Source organism: Pituophis catenifer, unplaced genomic scaffold, assembly GCF_029215685.1.
Source record: "Pituophis catenifer annectens isolate HBS135680 unplaced genomic scaffold, rPitCat1.0.hap2 SCAF_6, whole genome shotgun sequence".
Classification (NCBI taxonomy): domain Eukaryota; kingdom Metazoa; phylum Chordata; class Lepidosauria; order Squamata; family Colubridae; genus Pituophis; species Pituophis catenifer.
In genome coordinates this window covers 15,056,624-15,069,532 of record NW_027256886.1, presented here as the reverse complement: position 1 = coordinate 15,069,532, position 12,909 = coordinate 15,056,624, and the positions used below count along the sequence as shown (strand labels likewise).

The 12,909-nt window shown below is 40.7% G+C and overlaps 1 protein-coding gene across 3 annotated transcripts in view; it reads right to left on the bottom strand.

The window, feature by feature from the left end:
* TNIK (TRAF2 and NCK interacting kinase) overlaps window positions 1-12,909 on the bottom strand; it is a 273,951-nt gene that overhangs the window by 128,235 nt on the left and 132,807 nt on the right. For all 3 annotated transcript variants that reach the window (XM_070945925.1, XM_070945923.1, XM_070945924.1), the window contains exons 4-5: window positions 6,180-6,290; window positions 1,316-1,406 (exon numbers count right to left, since the gene is read on the bottom strand). In XM_070945925.1, the coding sequence (XP_070802026.1) occupies window positions 1,316-1,406; window positions 6,180-6,290 (202 nt within the window). The remainder of the gene's footprint in view (window positions 1-1,315; window positions 1,407-6,179; window positions 6,291-12,909) is intronic.

The window sequence follows — 12,909 nt, the reverse complement described above, 5'->3', positions numbered from 1 at the left end:
TTTTAGTATTTCCTTCTTATGAATCTATATCAAGACTGTATCAAAGTACCTTTTTGCAATAATTCAACTATGAAAGTTGAGGCAAATAAAATGTCCTACTTCATAGTCTGAGATTTATTTATTTATTTTTATACTGCTCGAATTTTGGATTAGCACTGAATCAGATCATACACCATTTCTAGCAAAATTCAACAAAGTTTGTTTTGTTTTTTTAAGTACCAGAGATCTATATTTTGAGCTCCTTGAAGAATGCATTGTAGCTCAGCTACAGTAGAATTGCACAAATAATATTGCTGATCTCTTCTAGTTATTTTTGAAACCAACTCTACTTTAAACATTCTGGCCGCATCCTTTCAAGGACCAACTAATGTTTAATGTATAAATCCTTGAAATAGCGTCTTTTACCTATTCAATACCCATCCAAAATTAACATATTTTAAATAGGCTGGGGTGTACTGTAAAAATGCTCAAGAAAATTTGAAGTGACATTGAGAGCAAAAGTGACAGTTGGAAAGGATTATGGCATGCTGATTTGCCTAGCCAGAATCTCTTCATTTTTTTTTAAAAAAAGAGCATAATCTTTCAAGAATTTTAAGGGTTTTATTCTAAGAACATAACAACTTCAAAGAATGAAGGCCATGTTTCTAGTATTCTTCACAGCCTTTTGGTTGCATATTGCTGTACATTCTAGGGTTCATCATGGCCATGAATCCTGAATTTCTTTTTCTCCCAAGTTTCTTGAGTAAAATAGGATTGATATAAAGTCAATGTTCAGGTCTACTTCTTAGAAACTTAAAAGAAATTCTCAGCTTTGGTAGTCCTTAGAACAGAGGTCCCCAACCTTTCCAGCTTGTTGCCCTTGCCCGGTGCGTGTGCGTGTGTGTGTGTGTGTGTGTGTGTGTGTGTGTGTGGCAGGTGTGCACATGCATGCACAAGCTACATGTGAGCGAGTGGTGGGCACATTGACCCATGAATGGAGCCTTGCGCACGAGCAGAGGGTGCTTGCACTCACATGTGAAACTCCACTCACATAAGTGGCAGGCACTTTCGCACTTATGAGTGAAGCTCCACTCGCGCAAGTGGAGGTGCTTCAATGGAGGGCATTTGTGTTCATGTTTTCCGCCACTTGTATAGGTGGAGCTTCACACACATACGTTTACCCATCTCTCTCAGGGATCGGTTTTGAACAGGCCGCGGCCCAGGGGATTGGGGACCCCTGCCTTAGAATATGAATAATGAATATTTCTAAATAAAGCCTCATTTCATTCTTCCTAGTATTTTGTTTAAATAAAAAGCCACCGTCCCCAAAACTTACCTAGTTTAACTTCTGCATTTTCAGTCAGCAAAACATTTTGGCCTTTAATATCTCGATGGATCACTTTGTGTTGATGGAGATGACTCAAGCCCTAGAGAAGTCAGTGAGAGACATAATAACTATAATAGAATAGAATAGAATAGACTTTTTATTGGCCAAGTGTGATTGGACACACAAGGAATTTGTCTTGGTGCATATGCTCTCAGTACATAAAAGACAAGATACATTCATCAAGAATCATAAGGTACAACACTTAATGATAGTCATAGGATACAAATAAGCAATCAGGAAACAATATCAATATCAATATATATGAATGTATTTATTTTGATTTTGATTTTGAGAAGACAAAATTAAAGGAAACCCAGCACTGGTTAAGTAATGATTTTTAAGATTATTGTACTGAATTGTGTATACTGTCTTTTATTTGCTACTTTTTAACATTTTACTATTCTTAAATGCAAGAAGAATAATGAAATGGAAATTTACATGTATACACACATGCGTAACACCGGTGAGTAAAATTCGTAAGTCAAAGTTTAATATCCTTTTCCTTAAAATAATTTTTCAGCCATCCTCTATACCAGGGGTATCCAACTCAAGGCCTTAGATCTGGCCCGTGGAGCCGCCCTGGAAACAGCAAAAGAGTGGCCCATGGTGCCTCTGCCAGCGAAAACAGAGCTCCGTTTTCACTGGCAGAGGGTTGCAGGAGGCCATCACCGCCAAAAATGGACCTTGGGAACCCGTTTTCACTGGCAGAGCACTCGGGCCACCACAGGTGCCCCTGGCATGAGTGATGTTGAGCTGGTCATACCCACCCTGGCCACGCCCATCCGGCCCCCAAGGTCAAACACAACCCTGATGCAGCTCTCAATGAAATCGAGTTTGATACCCCTGCTCTATACATTCTACCCAATATATAATGGGCAAATAACTATATTCATTAGGTAGCAAAAGCCACCTAATTTTGGGCAGACTGTTGGAAGCTGCTATCTATCATCAGACCAGTGTTTCTCAACCTCCATTGGCTGGGAATTCTGGGACTTGAAGTCCACGCAACTTAAAGTTGCTCAGATTGAGAAACACTGCAACAGACAGGAAAGCATATAGTTTGGGGGAATGGCTCAAACCTAAGCAAAACATTTGAAATGTTTGATAGTGGGTAGGCCGTTTAGCAAAAAATTGAGGCAACAGAAACTTTTTCACAGAAAATCGGCTAACCACTCAAGCTGTCATCTTTTCTCGTACCTCATCATAACATAACATCGATAAATACTGTAGATACTTGGTTTCAAATATTAAAGTCCTACTACAGGTAGTCCTCGACTTACAACAGCTCGATTAGTGACCATTTGAAGCTACAAAGGCGCTGAAAAAGTGGCTTATGAATGTTTTTCATACTTATGACTGTTGCAGCATTGCAATAGTCATGTGATCAAAATTCGGACCCCTGGCAACTGACTCATATTTATGTCAATTTCAGTGTCCTGGGGTCATGTGACTGCACCCTTCTGACAGGAAAAGTCAATGGGGAAGGGCAGATTTCCCATCGGGGCAATGGAGAAAATTCACTTAACAAGCCTGGTACTAATTTAACAACCACTTAACAACTCTGGAAAGAAAGGTCGTAAAATGGGACAAAGTTCACTTAGCTGTCTCACTTAGCAACAGAAATGTTGGGCTCAATTGTGGTCATAAATCGAGGACTACCTGCATTCCTTTTTTCCAAACTGTATTTCTTTTAAAAATAATTATATATTTTAAAAAATATAATTTTAAAATTTATGAAAGTAATCCTATAACCACATATGATTTCATTTAAATATTTTTTCAAATACCTCTGCTTTTTTTTTTTTAATTTTGGCCTTACTATATTCACTTTAAAGAGTACACTTTTACAGAAGGACTGTACAAGCTTCAACTCTGAAAAGCTTCTGTGCTTTTGTTTTATGAGAGTCTTTTTACCGCTTAGCAGGGGTGCTATTCAGCAGGTTCTGACAGGTTCTGGAGAACTGGTAGCGGAAATTTTGAGTAGTTCGGAGAACCGGCAAATACCTGACTGGCCCCAGAGTGGGGTGGGAATGGAGATTTTGCAATATCCTTCCCCCAGGAGTGGGGAGGGAATGGGGATTTTGCAGTATCCTTCCCCTGGAGTGGCGTGGGAATGGAGATTTTGCAGTATCCTTCCCCTGCCACGCCCACCAAATCACACCCATCAAGCCACGCCCACAGAACCAGTAATAAAAAAAAATTGAATTCCACCACTGGCCCTTAGTATTAAGGGTCATAAAAAAGACAGTGTAAGAATTCAATCTGAAAATGAAAATACAATCTAAAAACTTCCCAAAGCGTTGTTTGCTATTTAGAATTGTAACAAAGCACTTGTTTATTTAGAGTAAACAATTCAGCTGCAACACGTTAGCAAATTACTATGAAAAGCAAGCAATAGTGTGATTCATGAACAGTGGTATTTTTATTTCTGCCTCGAGAAGACATGGTTGCACAAGCTGGAACTTACACTTATAAACTGGAAAGTCAGTTTTTAAAGTAGATGAGTAATGAATCAGGTACAAATTATTGAATTGTTCCCTTGTTGCCACAAAGTTAAAAATGTCAAAAAATCAGCCAAGGCTGTCAGCTTAGTGGTGGGCCTGCAGTCATCTGGCTGTCAACTCTCTCAGGTATACCTGACTAAATTGTTCTCCACTTTTATTTGTCATCCAATTGCTTAAAATATAACTTGCTTTTTCTTTAAAAAAAAGTGTTATACACTCATAACGTATGCATCTCTTTATTGATTGAAAGAGAAACCAGGTATATTCAAAGTACAAATCAATGATGAGAAAATATTTCTTTGTTGTTGTTCAGTTGCTAAGTCATGTCTGACTCTTCGTGATATGATGGACCATACCAGAGGTGGGTTTCAGCAGGTTTTGACCAGTTCTGGAGAACCGGTAGCGGAAATTTTGAGTAGTTCGGAGAACCAGGAAATACTACCTCTGACTGGTCCCGCCCCCATCTATTCTCTTCCTCCCGAGTCCAAGCTGATTGGGAAGAAATGGGGATTTTGCAGTAATCTTCCCCTGGATTGGGGAGGGAATGGAGATTTTACAGTATCCTTCCCCTGCCACGCCCACAGAACTGGTAGTAAAAAATTTTGAATCCTACCACTGGACCATAGCTAGGCCTACCTGTCCTCCACTGTCTGAAAAGGATTTCTACCTACCAATTATTTAACAATGACTTTTATCCTTCCCCCTTCTCAAGTTATCATGCTGCAATAAAAAGACCTTAGAGCAGGGGTGTCAATCTCAAAGCTTGGGGGTCAGATACGACCCACGGGGTGCTTAGATCTGGCCTGTAGGGCCGCCCTGAAAACAGCGAAGGACTGGCCTCGAGTGCCTCTGCCAGCAAAAATGGAGCAATCGCAGCTGAAAACGGAGCTTGTTAGGGCCGCGGGCAGCACTCCATTTTCACTGGCAGAGGGTTGCAGGAGGCCATCGCACCTGAAACGGAGCTCGGAAGCCCGTTTTCTCTGGCAGAGCGCTCGGGCCACCCTGACATGAGTGATGTTGAACTGGTCACGCCCACCCTGCCCACGCCCATCCCGGGCCGCCAAGGTCAAACACAACTCTGATGTAGCCCTCAATGAAATCGAGTTTGACACCCCTGCCTTAGAGTAACCTGTAAAGAATCAATGTCTTGAAGGATTCTTTAAGAATTGAAGGATTCTTAAGCTGTCAAGTTCCTGCATTCTGTATCTTCACTTCCAGATAACTAAAAGTCATTTGCAGGAGGCACTAACTAGTGGATCTCAGAATGGCGATATCAGATTGAATTCAGCAAATCCTAAAAGGGTGAAGTCCACTCACTTCTGAAATAAAACTGTGCTTCATTTGGATCTATGGCCATTGAGAGGATTCCAGCAGAAAACCTAGCTGTAGTGTGAACATTTTATGGATTTCCATAAAAGAAATAATTTTTTTTAAAAAAAGTGTCAGACAGATTGTAACATATAGCAAGTCTTCCATTTCTTGTGGAACCTGCATATCATAGCTGACTTTGCTATGTAAATAAAAAGTGAAATGATTTCCACATAGAACATAATAACATCCAGAAATTATCCTGATTCCCACTCTGTATAAGAATTTGTAGGAATTCTAAATGGTAGTTAAAAAAAAATCATTTCCCAATTTTCTTGTTCCATTTGAGTCCCTCTGTGTGAAAATATCTTTCTTCATCTCTACTTTGAATGATTTTTCCCATTTCTATAAATCTGGATCTGGAACTCTAATTTTAATACATCTGCTCCTATTAATATTAAAGAAGGCGTTTTCTTTCTAAAAAGAAATAGCAGCTTTCAAAGACAAACAAGGAAGGGAGCCAAATAACTTTCATTCATTCATTATAAATTGGATTTAAGTGACTATGAATCATTCATACAATCCTCTAATGACTAGCCACCAAGCATTTGGAGCCATCTTCTATCTTGTGACTCTTTTCTCAGCAACTAAATTCAGAACAGAGATTAGGTACAGGCATAACATTAGCTCTTAGCAAATTAATTTATAAGCTCAGGATATAGCTTTAGAAATGGATTTTTCCTTTTTCTCACCACCGTCTTCCATTCTAACCTTCACATTCCACTGCAAAGTTTAAATTACTATAGGTAGTTCTCAACTTACAACCACAATTCAGCCTGGAAATTTTGCCATAAAATGCGGTCTGTTATATATATCATCTGTTGATATATTTTGGCTTCTGATGTGTAAACCGTTTGGAAGGAACTAGCATTATTTCTGTACAGGTTTGATGCAATGACATGGTTGTTAACAGAGATAGTTAGCTCACTTTGGACACATACCCGTAAAATCTCCCTGCAGATATAGGCAATCCACTCCTCCTTCAAAGTGTTCCCTTTTGTGTTCTTGATCAGATCAGTAACAGATCCAGCACCACAGAACTCCATCACCAGCTGGCAAAAGAAACAAAAATGCAATTATTATAATTATAAATAGTGTCCTCTGGGTTGCATTAACCTAGTAGAATGCATTTAATTGACAATGGTCTATGCTGCTAAAAGGAAAAAAAGTTTTTTAATAATAATAATAAATTATACACACACACACACATATGGGTTTTCTATTGAAGCAACCTGGTCTACCCAAATATGGGAAGGAGCATACCGCTTCCTTTTCGCCTTTCAGTCCCAATCCAGGAGAAGCCCTCAGGCAGTCGCTTTCACGACAAACTATTTTGTGTTAAATTTATATTTACTGACAAAGAAATAAAGGGAGACTAGTATAGATCTGGGGTTGCCACAAAGAAGAGGGAGGTCAACCTATTCTCCAAAGCACCTGGAGGCAGAACTAGAAGCAATGCGTACAAACTAAACCTAGAACTAAGGAGAAATTTCCTTAGTTAGGAACAATTAATCAGTGGAACAACTTGCCCCCCAAAGTTGGAGGTTTTAAAGAAGAGATTGGTTAACTTTTTATCTGAAAAAGTATAGGATTTCCTGCTCGAGCAGGGAAGACCTCTGAAGTTCCTTCCAACTCTGTTATTCTCTCCAACAATTTTACAGCACTTCACAATGCCTGTTTTCATTAATTTTTTTTTTTTTTGCAATAACCATCGAGAGGCAGAGAAGAAATACTCTCAGTTAACAGATCAGGAGATGAAGCTGAAAAATAACAGTGTTTCAGGACTCCCAAGGAGCTAATGGCACAAGATGAGTTGGAAAGCTGATCTTTGAAGCTTCAGAAACCAGTTGGAGTCAAAGCTACTCCCACACTGCTGCATATATTTGTGGGAATGAAGGGTAATTGATTATCCTTTTAAAATAACAAAAAAGAAAGGAAGACGGGAAATCATAAACAAATAAGGAAACGGCTTGAAAGCCTCTGACTAAAGCCATGATTCAGATTTCATAGTGCGAGAAACTTAAATTAATCTTCATGCAAAGTAATTATTTTTCCATTATACCTCTGATGTTAGGTCACATTTGGATGAACACATCCTGGCTTGATAAATCAGTATATACAGAAACCTCACAAACCTGAACAAAGGCACTTTGGTCTTCCTTTTTCATGAAGAGCAGCCAAGCTGAGAAGCCACAATTAAGTATGTCATCTTCTATTGCAGAACTATGAACTACAGTTAATTTCCAAACAAGTCAACTTTGCTTGTTGTAAACCCATTAACCATAGGATTTTGTTCAGATAGAGGACAAAATTATCATTAAACGGTGGCTTCCCAGTTTGGTTGACTTCACGTACTCAGAAACTATAGGAAAAGTAAGTATGTTAAACTAAAATATATTAGTCCTCTACACCAAGATGTTTGAAAACATATCTCCCTTTTTGATATATTCATTGACAGTTTAAGAATCTCTTGCTTCAAAAGACTTTTGACATTATTCTTCATATTTATATATTGCTATAAATATTATCAGTGGTGAAATCCAAATATTTTTACTACTGGTTCTGTGGGCGTGGCGTGGCGGGTGTGGTGTGGCTTGGTGGGTGTGGCAGGGGAAGGATACTGCAAAATCTCCATTCCCACCCCACTCCAGGGGAAGGATACTGCAAAATCCCCATTCCCTCCCCAATCCTGGGGGAAGGATATTGCAAAATCTCCATTCCCATCCCACTCCAGGGGAAGGATACTGCAAAATCTCCATTCCCACCCCACTCTGGGGCCAGCCAGAGGTGGTATTTGCTTGTTCTTCAAACTACTCAAAATTTTTGCTACCGGTTCTCCAAACTGCTCAAAATTTCTGCTACCGGTTCTCCAGAACCTGTCATATTCACCCCTGAATATTATATTCCACTGGCTCCCCACCTTTTGGGCACCAGGAACTAGTTCCATGGAAAAAGTTTTTTCTGAGAACCGGAGGAGGGAGTGTGGTTTTGCATGTTGCCTGCATTTCGTGGATGGGGCTTCGCTTATGTGGCCAGCAACCAGGGGAGCCCTGTTCTATTCTATATCTTTATATAAATATAAATATCCCATATCCCATATTCATCTATGCATTCTTAAATTACACCTGCCTTAATGTATTATTGCAGGGGCAATTTCATTGAGGGCTGCATCTGGGTTGTGTTTGACCTTGGGGGGGGGCTGGGTCAGGGTGGGCTTGGCCAGCTCGACATCACTCGTGTTGGAGCTGCCTGTGATGGCTCAAGTGCTTTGCCAGCGAAAACGGGCTCCCAAGGTCCGTTTTTAGCTGTGACGGCCTCCTGCAACCCTCTGCCACTGAAAACGGAACTCGGGAGGGCCACATGTAGTGTGGCAGAGGCCCTGCGGGCTGGTCTTTGCTGTTTTCAGGGTGGCCCCACGGGCCAGATTTAAGCACCCCTGTTTTATTGCATCTTCCTTGAGAAATACTTGCGGAACAGGTAGTCCTCAACTTACAACCGTTTGTTTAGCAATGTTTGAAGTTACAATGGCACTCAAAAAAGTGACTTACAACTGGTCCTTGCACTTATGACTGTTGCAGCATCCCTACAGTCATGTGATCAAAATTTGGGTACTTGGCAACTGGCATATATTTTCTACAAATACAGTATCTCAGGATCATGGGATCACCATCTGCAACCTTCCCAGTGTTGTGGCCCGTACGCGGCTTGTGCGGCTGGTGGCTGATTCAGATAGCGAGGAGGCTGGTGTAGTGCTGCGCTAGCAGCCTGTGCAGCTGGCACTCGAGTCGGACAATGAGGCTGGAGAAGATGTGGTGCCAGAGGTGGGGATTCAGCCAGGGCCTTCAGAACCTCCAGAAGCTTCCTTAAGTGAAGAGGACGAAGAGGAGTAGCCTCTTCTCGATGCACGGACACACAGAGCTGCCAAAAAGGCAGGAGTGGCTCCTCAGGAGGAGGTCTCCTCGAGAGTAAGGCTTGGGGCTAATTGGCTACTCCCTTAGCCTATTTAAGGAGGAACACCGACTGAAGCAATTTGCAGGGAACAACTTCGTTCACTCTCCTTCGTGTCTTGATCTTAGTTTTCTGCAAATTGCTTCTGGGCTTTCTGCCAACCATAGTAAGATTAAGATTATTTATTCTTTGGATTCTTGCAGGCTGTTAAGAAAGTTAATTAACAGCCTTTTTTTTTTGAAAAACTGATTTTATTTTAGTAAACTAAGGTTTGTACAGAGTTTGTGTGTGCTGCGTTCTTTGGGGTCCGTAGCTGGGGCAGAACACCCAGGCAGCTTCCGACAAACAAAAGTCAATGGGGGAAACTGGATTCTCTTAACAACCATGAGGGTCACTTAAAAACGACATTGGTTCACTTAACATCTGTGGCAAAAAAAGGTGGTAAAATCAGGCATCACTCAGATAACAAATGCCTTGCTTATCAATGAAAATCCTGGTCCCGATCGTGACTGTATGTTGAGGAGTTTTTTTAAATCATGTAAATACACAGGAAAATATAGGTCACATTAGTGCTTGCACCAATTCTTGCACAAATGATAATAACCGCCTGCCATGTATTCTTTGTTTTTTAAACTATAAAAACCTGGATGGACCCTGATTCAATAGACACAAAACAGTGGAAAGTTGGATAATGGAGATTTTTTTTTAAATCTTCCTTTTGTGGTTGGATGAGACTTTTGTTTTAAAAAAGAAAAGCTTACAAATAAAGAAAAAGTGAGGTTGAATCTCACTTTTTGAATTGAATCTTCATAATAAAACAATTTTCTTCCATCTACTTTCTACGATCTCTTCATCTACATTACATTCTTTAAATTCCAATTTTACTGTATTTCATATCCTCTTCTGTATCTTTAATGTATTTGTTTATTGGCTGACCTCTATATTCCTCGTCTTAATTCTTCTGCCAGGGGTCCTCAAACTACGGGCTGCGGGTTGCATACAGCCCACCCAAGGTATTAATCAGCCCGCTCGGGACAACGAACCTGCCCCGCCCACATCGTCCTACCTACCTGCCGGCCCCCACCTGCCTTCTGGATGCCGAGGAGGCCAAAAACAGGCCCATTTTGGGGCAGAAGAGTGGTTCTGGAGGCCAAGGAGCTTCCCAGCCTCCAGAGAGAATGGGGGAGGGAGGAACACACACACACACACACACACACACACACACACACACACGAACAGAAGTCCCTCACACACACTCCAAGGCAGCCACATCCCTTCACTAACCTGCTTTCCACCCCCAGGAGCATAGCAAATTAAAGTTTGTGTGTATTGTTAAATGGACTGCTAAATTGGCCACGCCCATCCAGTCACATGACTACATAGCCACGCCCACTCAGCCGGTCAGGGCCCCCAATTTCTGAGGGATTGTGAATTGGCCCTGTTTAAAAAGTTTGAGGACCCTTGCCCTATGCTGTCATTCTCCCTAGAACTATGCTCATTTTTCTAGAGTTCAGACTGATTTTTATCTCTTTCACTCTGTTTTCGATTTCTGTCCTTTGGTTTTCAGTTTCTGTCCTGTCAAAGTTTTGAATTTTTTTCTTAGCCTTTTCATTTTGCTTGTTCCTAGCTGGGGTTCTTGACCTTCGTGTCTTCTTCTCAATCTTGGCTCCATATGAGGAACATGGCTCACAGAAAAAATCAGGGGGGAAAATGTATGTCTCTCTCTCCCCAGTTTTCTCAGCTGCTGTCTTTTTTTCGGTAGCTTCTTTCTCCTTATTTAGTTTGCCTCTTTATTTGGTTCCTGAGCTGTGGTTCTATTTATTTAGCCTCTTCCTCATGAGCTCCCAGGCAGTGATATTGTCTTCCCACCTCGTTCCTTGCTAAAGGTTGCCCTTGGCTTAAGACCACAATTGAGCCCAAAATTTCTGTTGCTAAGAGCAACAGTTGTTAAGTGAGTTTTGCTCTATTTTACGACCTTTCTTACAACAGTTGTTAAGTGAATCACTGCAGTTCTTAAATTAGTAAAATGGTTGGTAGGTGAATCGGGCTTCCCCATTGACTTTGCTTATCAGAAAGTTGCAAAAAGTGATCACATATGACCATGGAGATGCTTGAATGGTGACAAGTGTGAAAAACAGTCATAGGTCATTTTTTTCAGTGCTGTTGTAACTTCAAACGGTCACTAAATGAACTGTTGTAAGCCAAGGACTACCTGTATCTGATCAGCAACAGGTATTTGATTGGCAACCATTGTTTGAGTGGCAGCTGAGTCATTCTAATGATGGTAGAGGATCTATCCATATGTTACACAATAATGTAATATCTGATCATTGGGAATTGATAATTCGTATGACAGACAGGACTCGGAAATTATAATTTAGCATGTTCAACACCGTTCAGTTACGGAGAATTGCAAACCAGTGTTTAACACAAAGCTATTTTATGCAAAATACACCTGAAAATGACCTCATGTTGGCTTCAAGACATTAAACTAGGGTTAGGCAAATCAGTTGGCTTCAAGATGTTTTTAGATTCAGTTCCCATCACCACCAGTTTGATCAGTCAATGGTGAAATACTTGGAGAGTTATCGTCGAAACAAACGGAGAGCAGTAGATTACATCAAACATGGTCCTAGGGACCTGCTTTTCTATTGAACAAACTCATCCTCAAATAGCCTAACAACTCCCAAGAGATTATCTGTGTGAATCACAATAAGCAAGGACTTGGATTTGGAGCATGCCAATATGGAAATAATGAAAACACAGAGCAAGCATTCATCTTCTTTATTGAGATCCCGAAGCCAGTAAGCAGGCGTTTTTTATATCCACAATTCAAAATTAAAATGTGGTGAAAAATGCAGTCCGTGGCACATTGCATATATTTTTTTTTTAAAAAAGAAATGTGCTATAAACATTCAGTGTTCAGTTTGTCCATTAATCTGGAGTAACATGTCCATTGTACTGCCAAAATATTCAACCAAAGCCATCTGCCCTTATTTCTATCTGCTTGAGGTTAATTGCTTTTAACAAGAAAATGCATCAGCCAGCCCTTGATGCAGCTACATTTCTCAGAATTGGAAAAGTAGAGCTGAGATTTCTGTGAGAGCCTGTGATCCTAATATTCATGTAATGTAATACTTGTACATACCTGTTGCAAAATGAGATGTGGTGAGTGCTTTAAAAAAAAGATACTAAAAGACTATTAATGAATCTGACAAACTATCTTCATCTGTGTTAAAAACACACCCAACCAAATTGGCTTCTGATTAAAAAATGCCATTGTGATTCAGTAGTTGAGGTGTTGGATTAGATGGGAAGACCCACTGTCCGCTCTTTCATTGCTTTATTGCTCGGCTGCCATGAAACGGGGGGGAGGAGGGAGCTATTGGGATTTTTGGGAGGGGGGAAGAGAGCTGGAAGAGAAGGAGGACAAAACTTTGCTTCAGCGTCTTCTTTGAAGTTGATAATGGCTCAAGGTCAACGGTCATGGCATAGCAGGAGGATTGTACCATCGGACGTGGCAACCACATGACCCCTGAGGAAATTGTGGATTGGGTGATGAATGCTGGACAGATGGGGGGGCGATGCTTTCTATATGTAATTTTCGCGCCTTTGCTTCAGACCTTGCTTTTCTTTGACTGCATTCAGTTCATTCTCAGTAAAAGATACCTTTCTCTATGAAAATGGAGTTGGGGTTTTTCTTTCTTGGGTAATGAAAAGGCT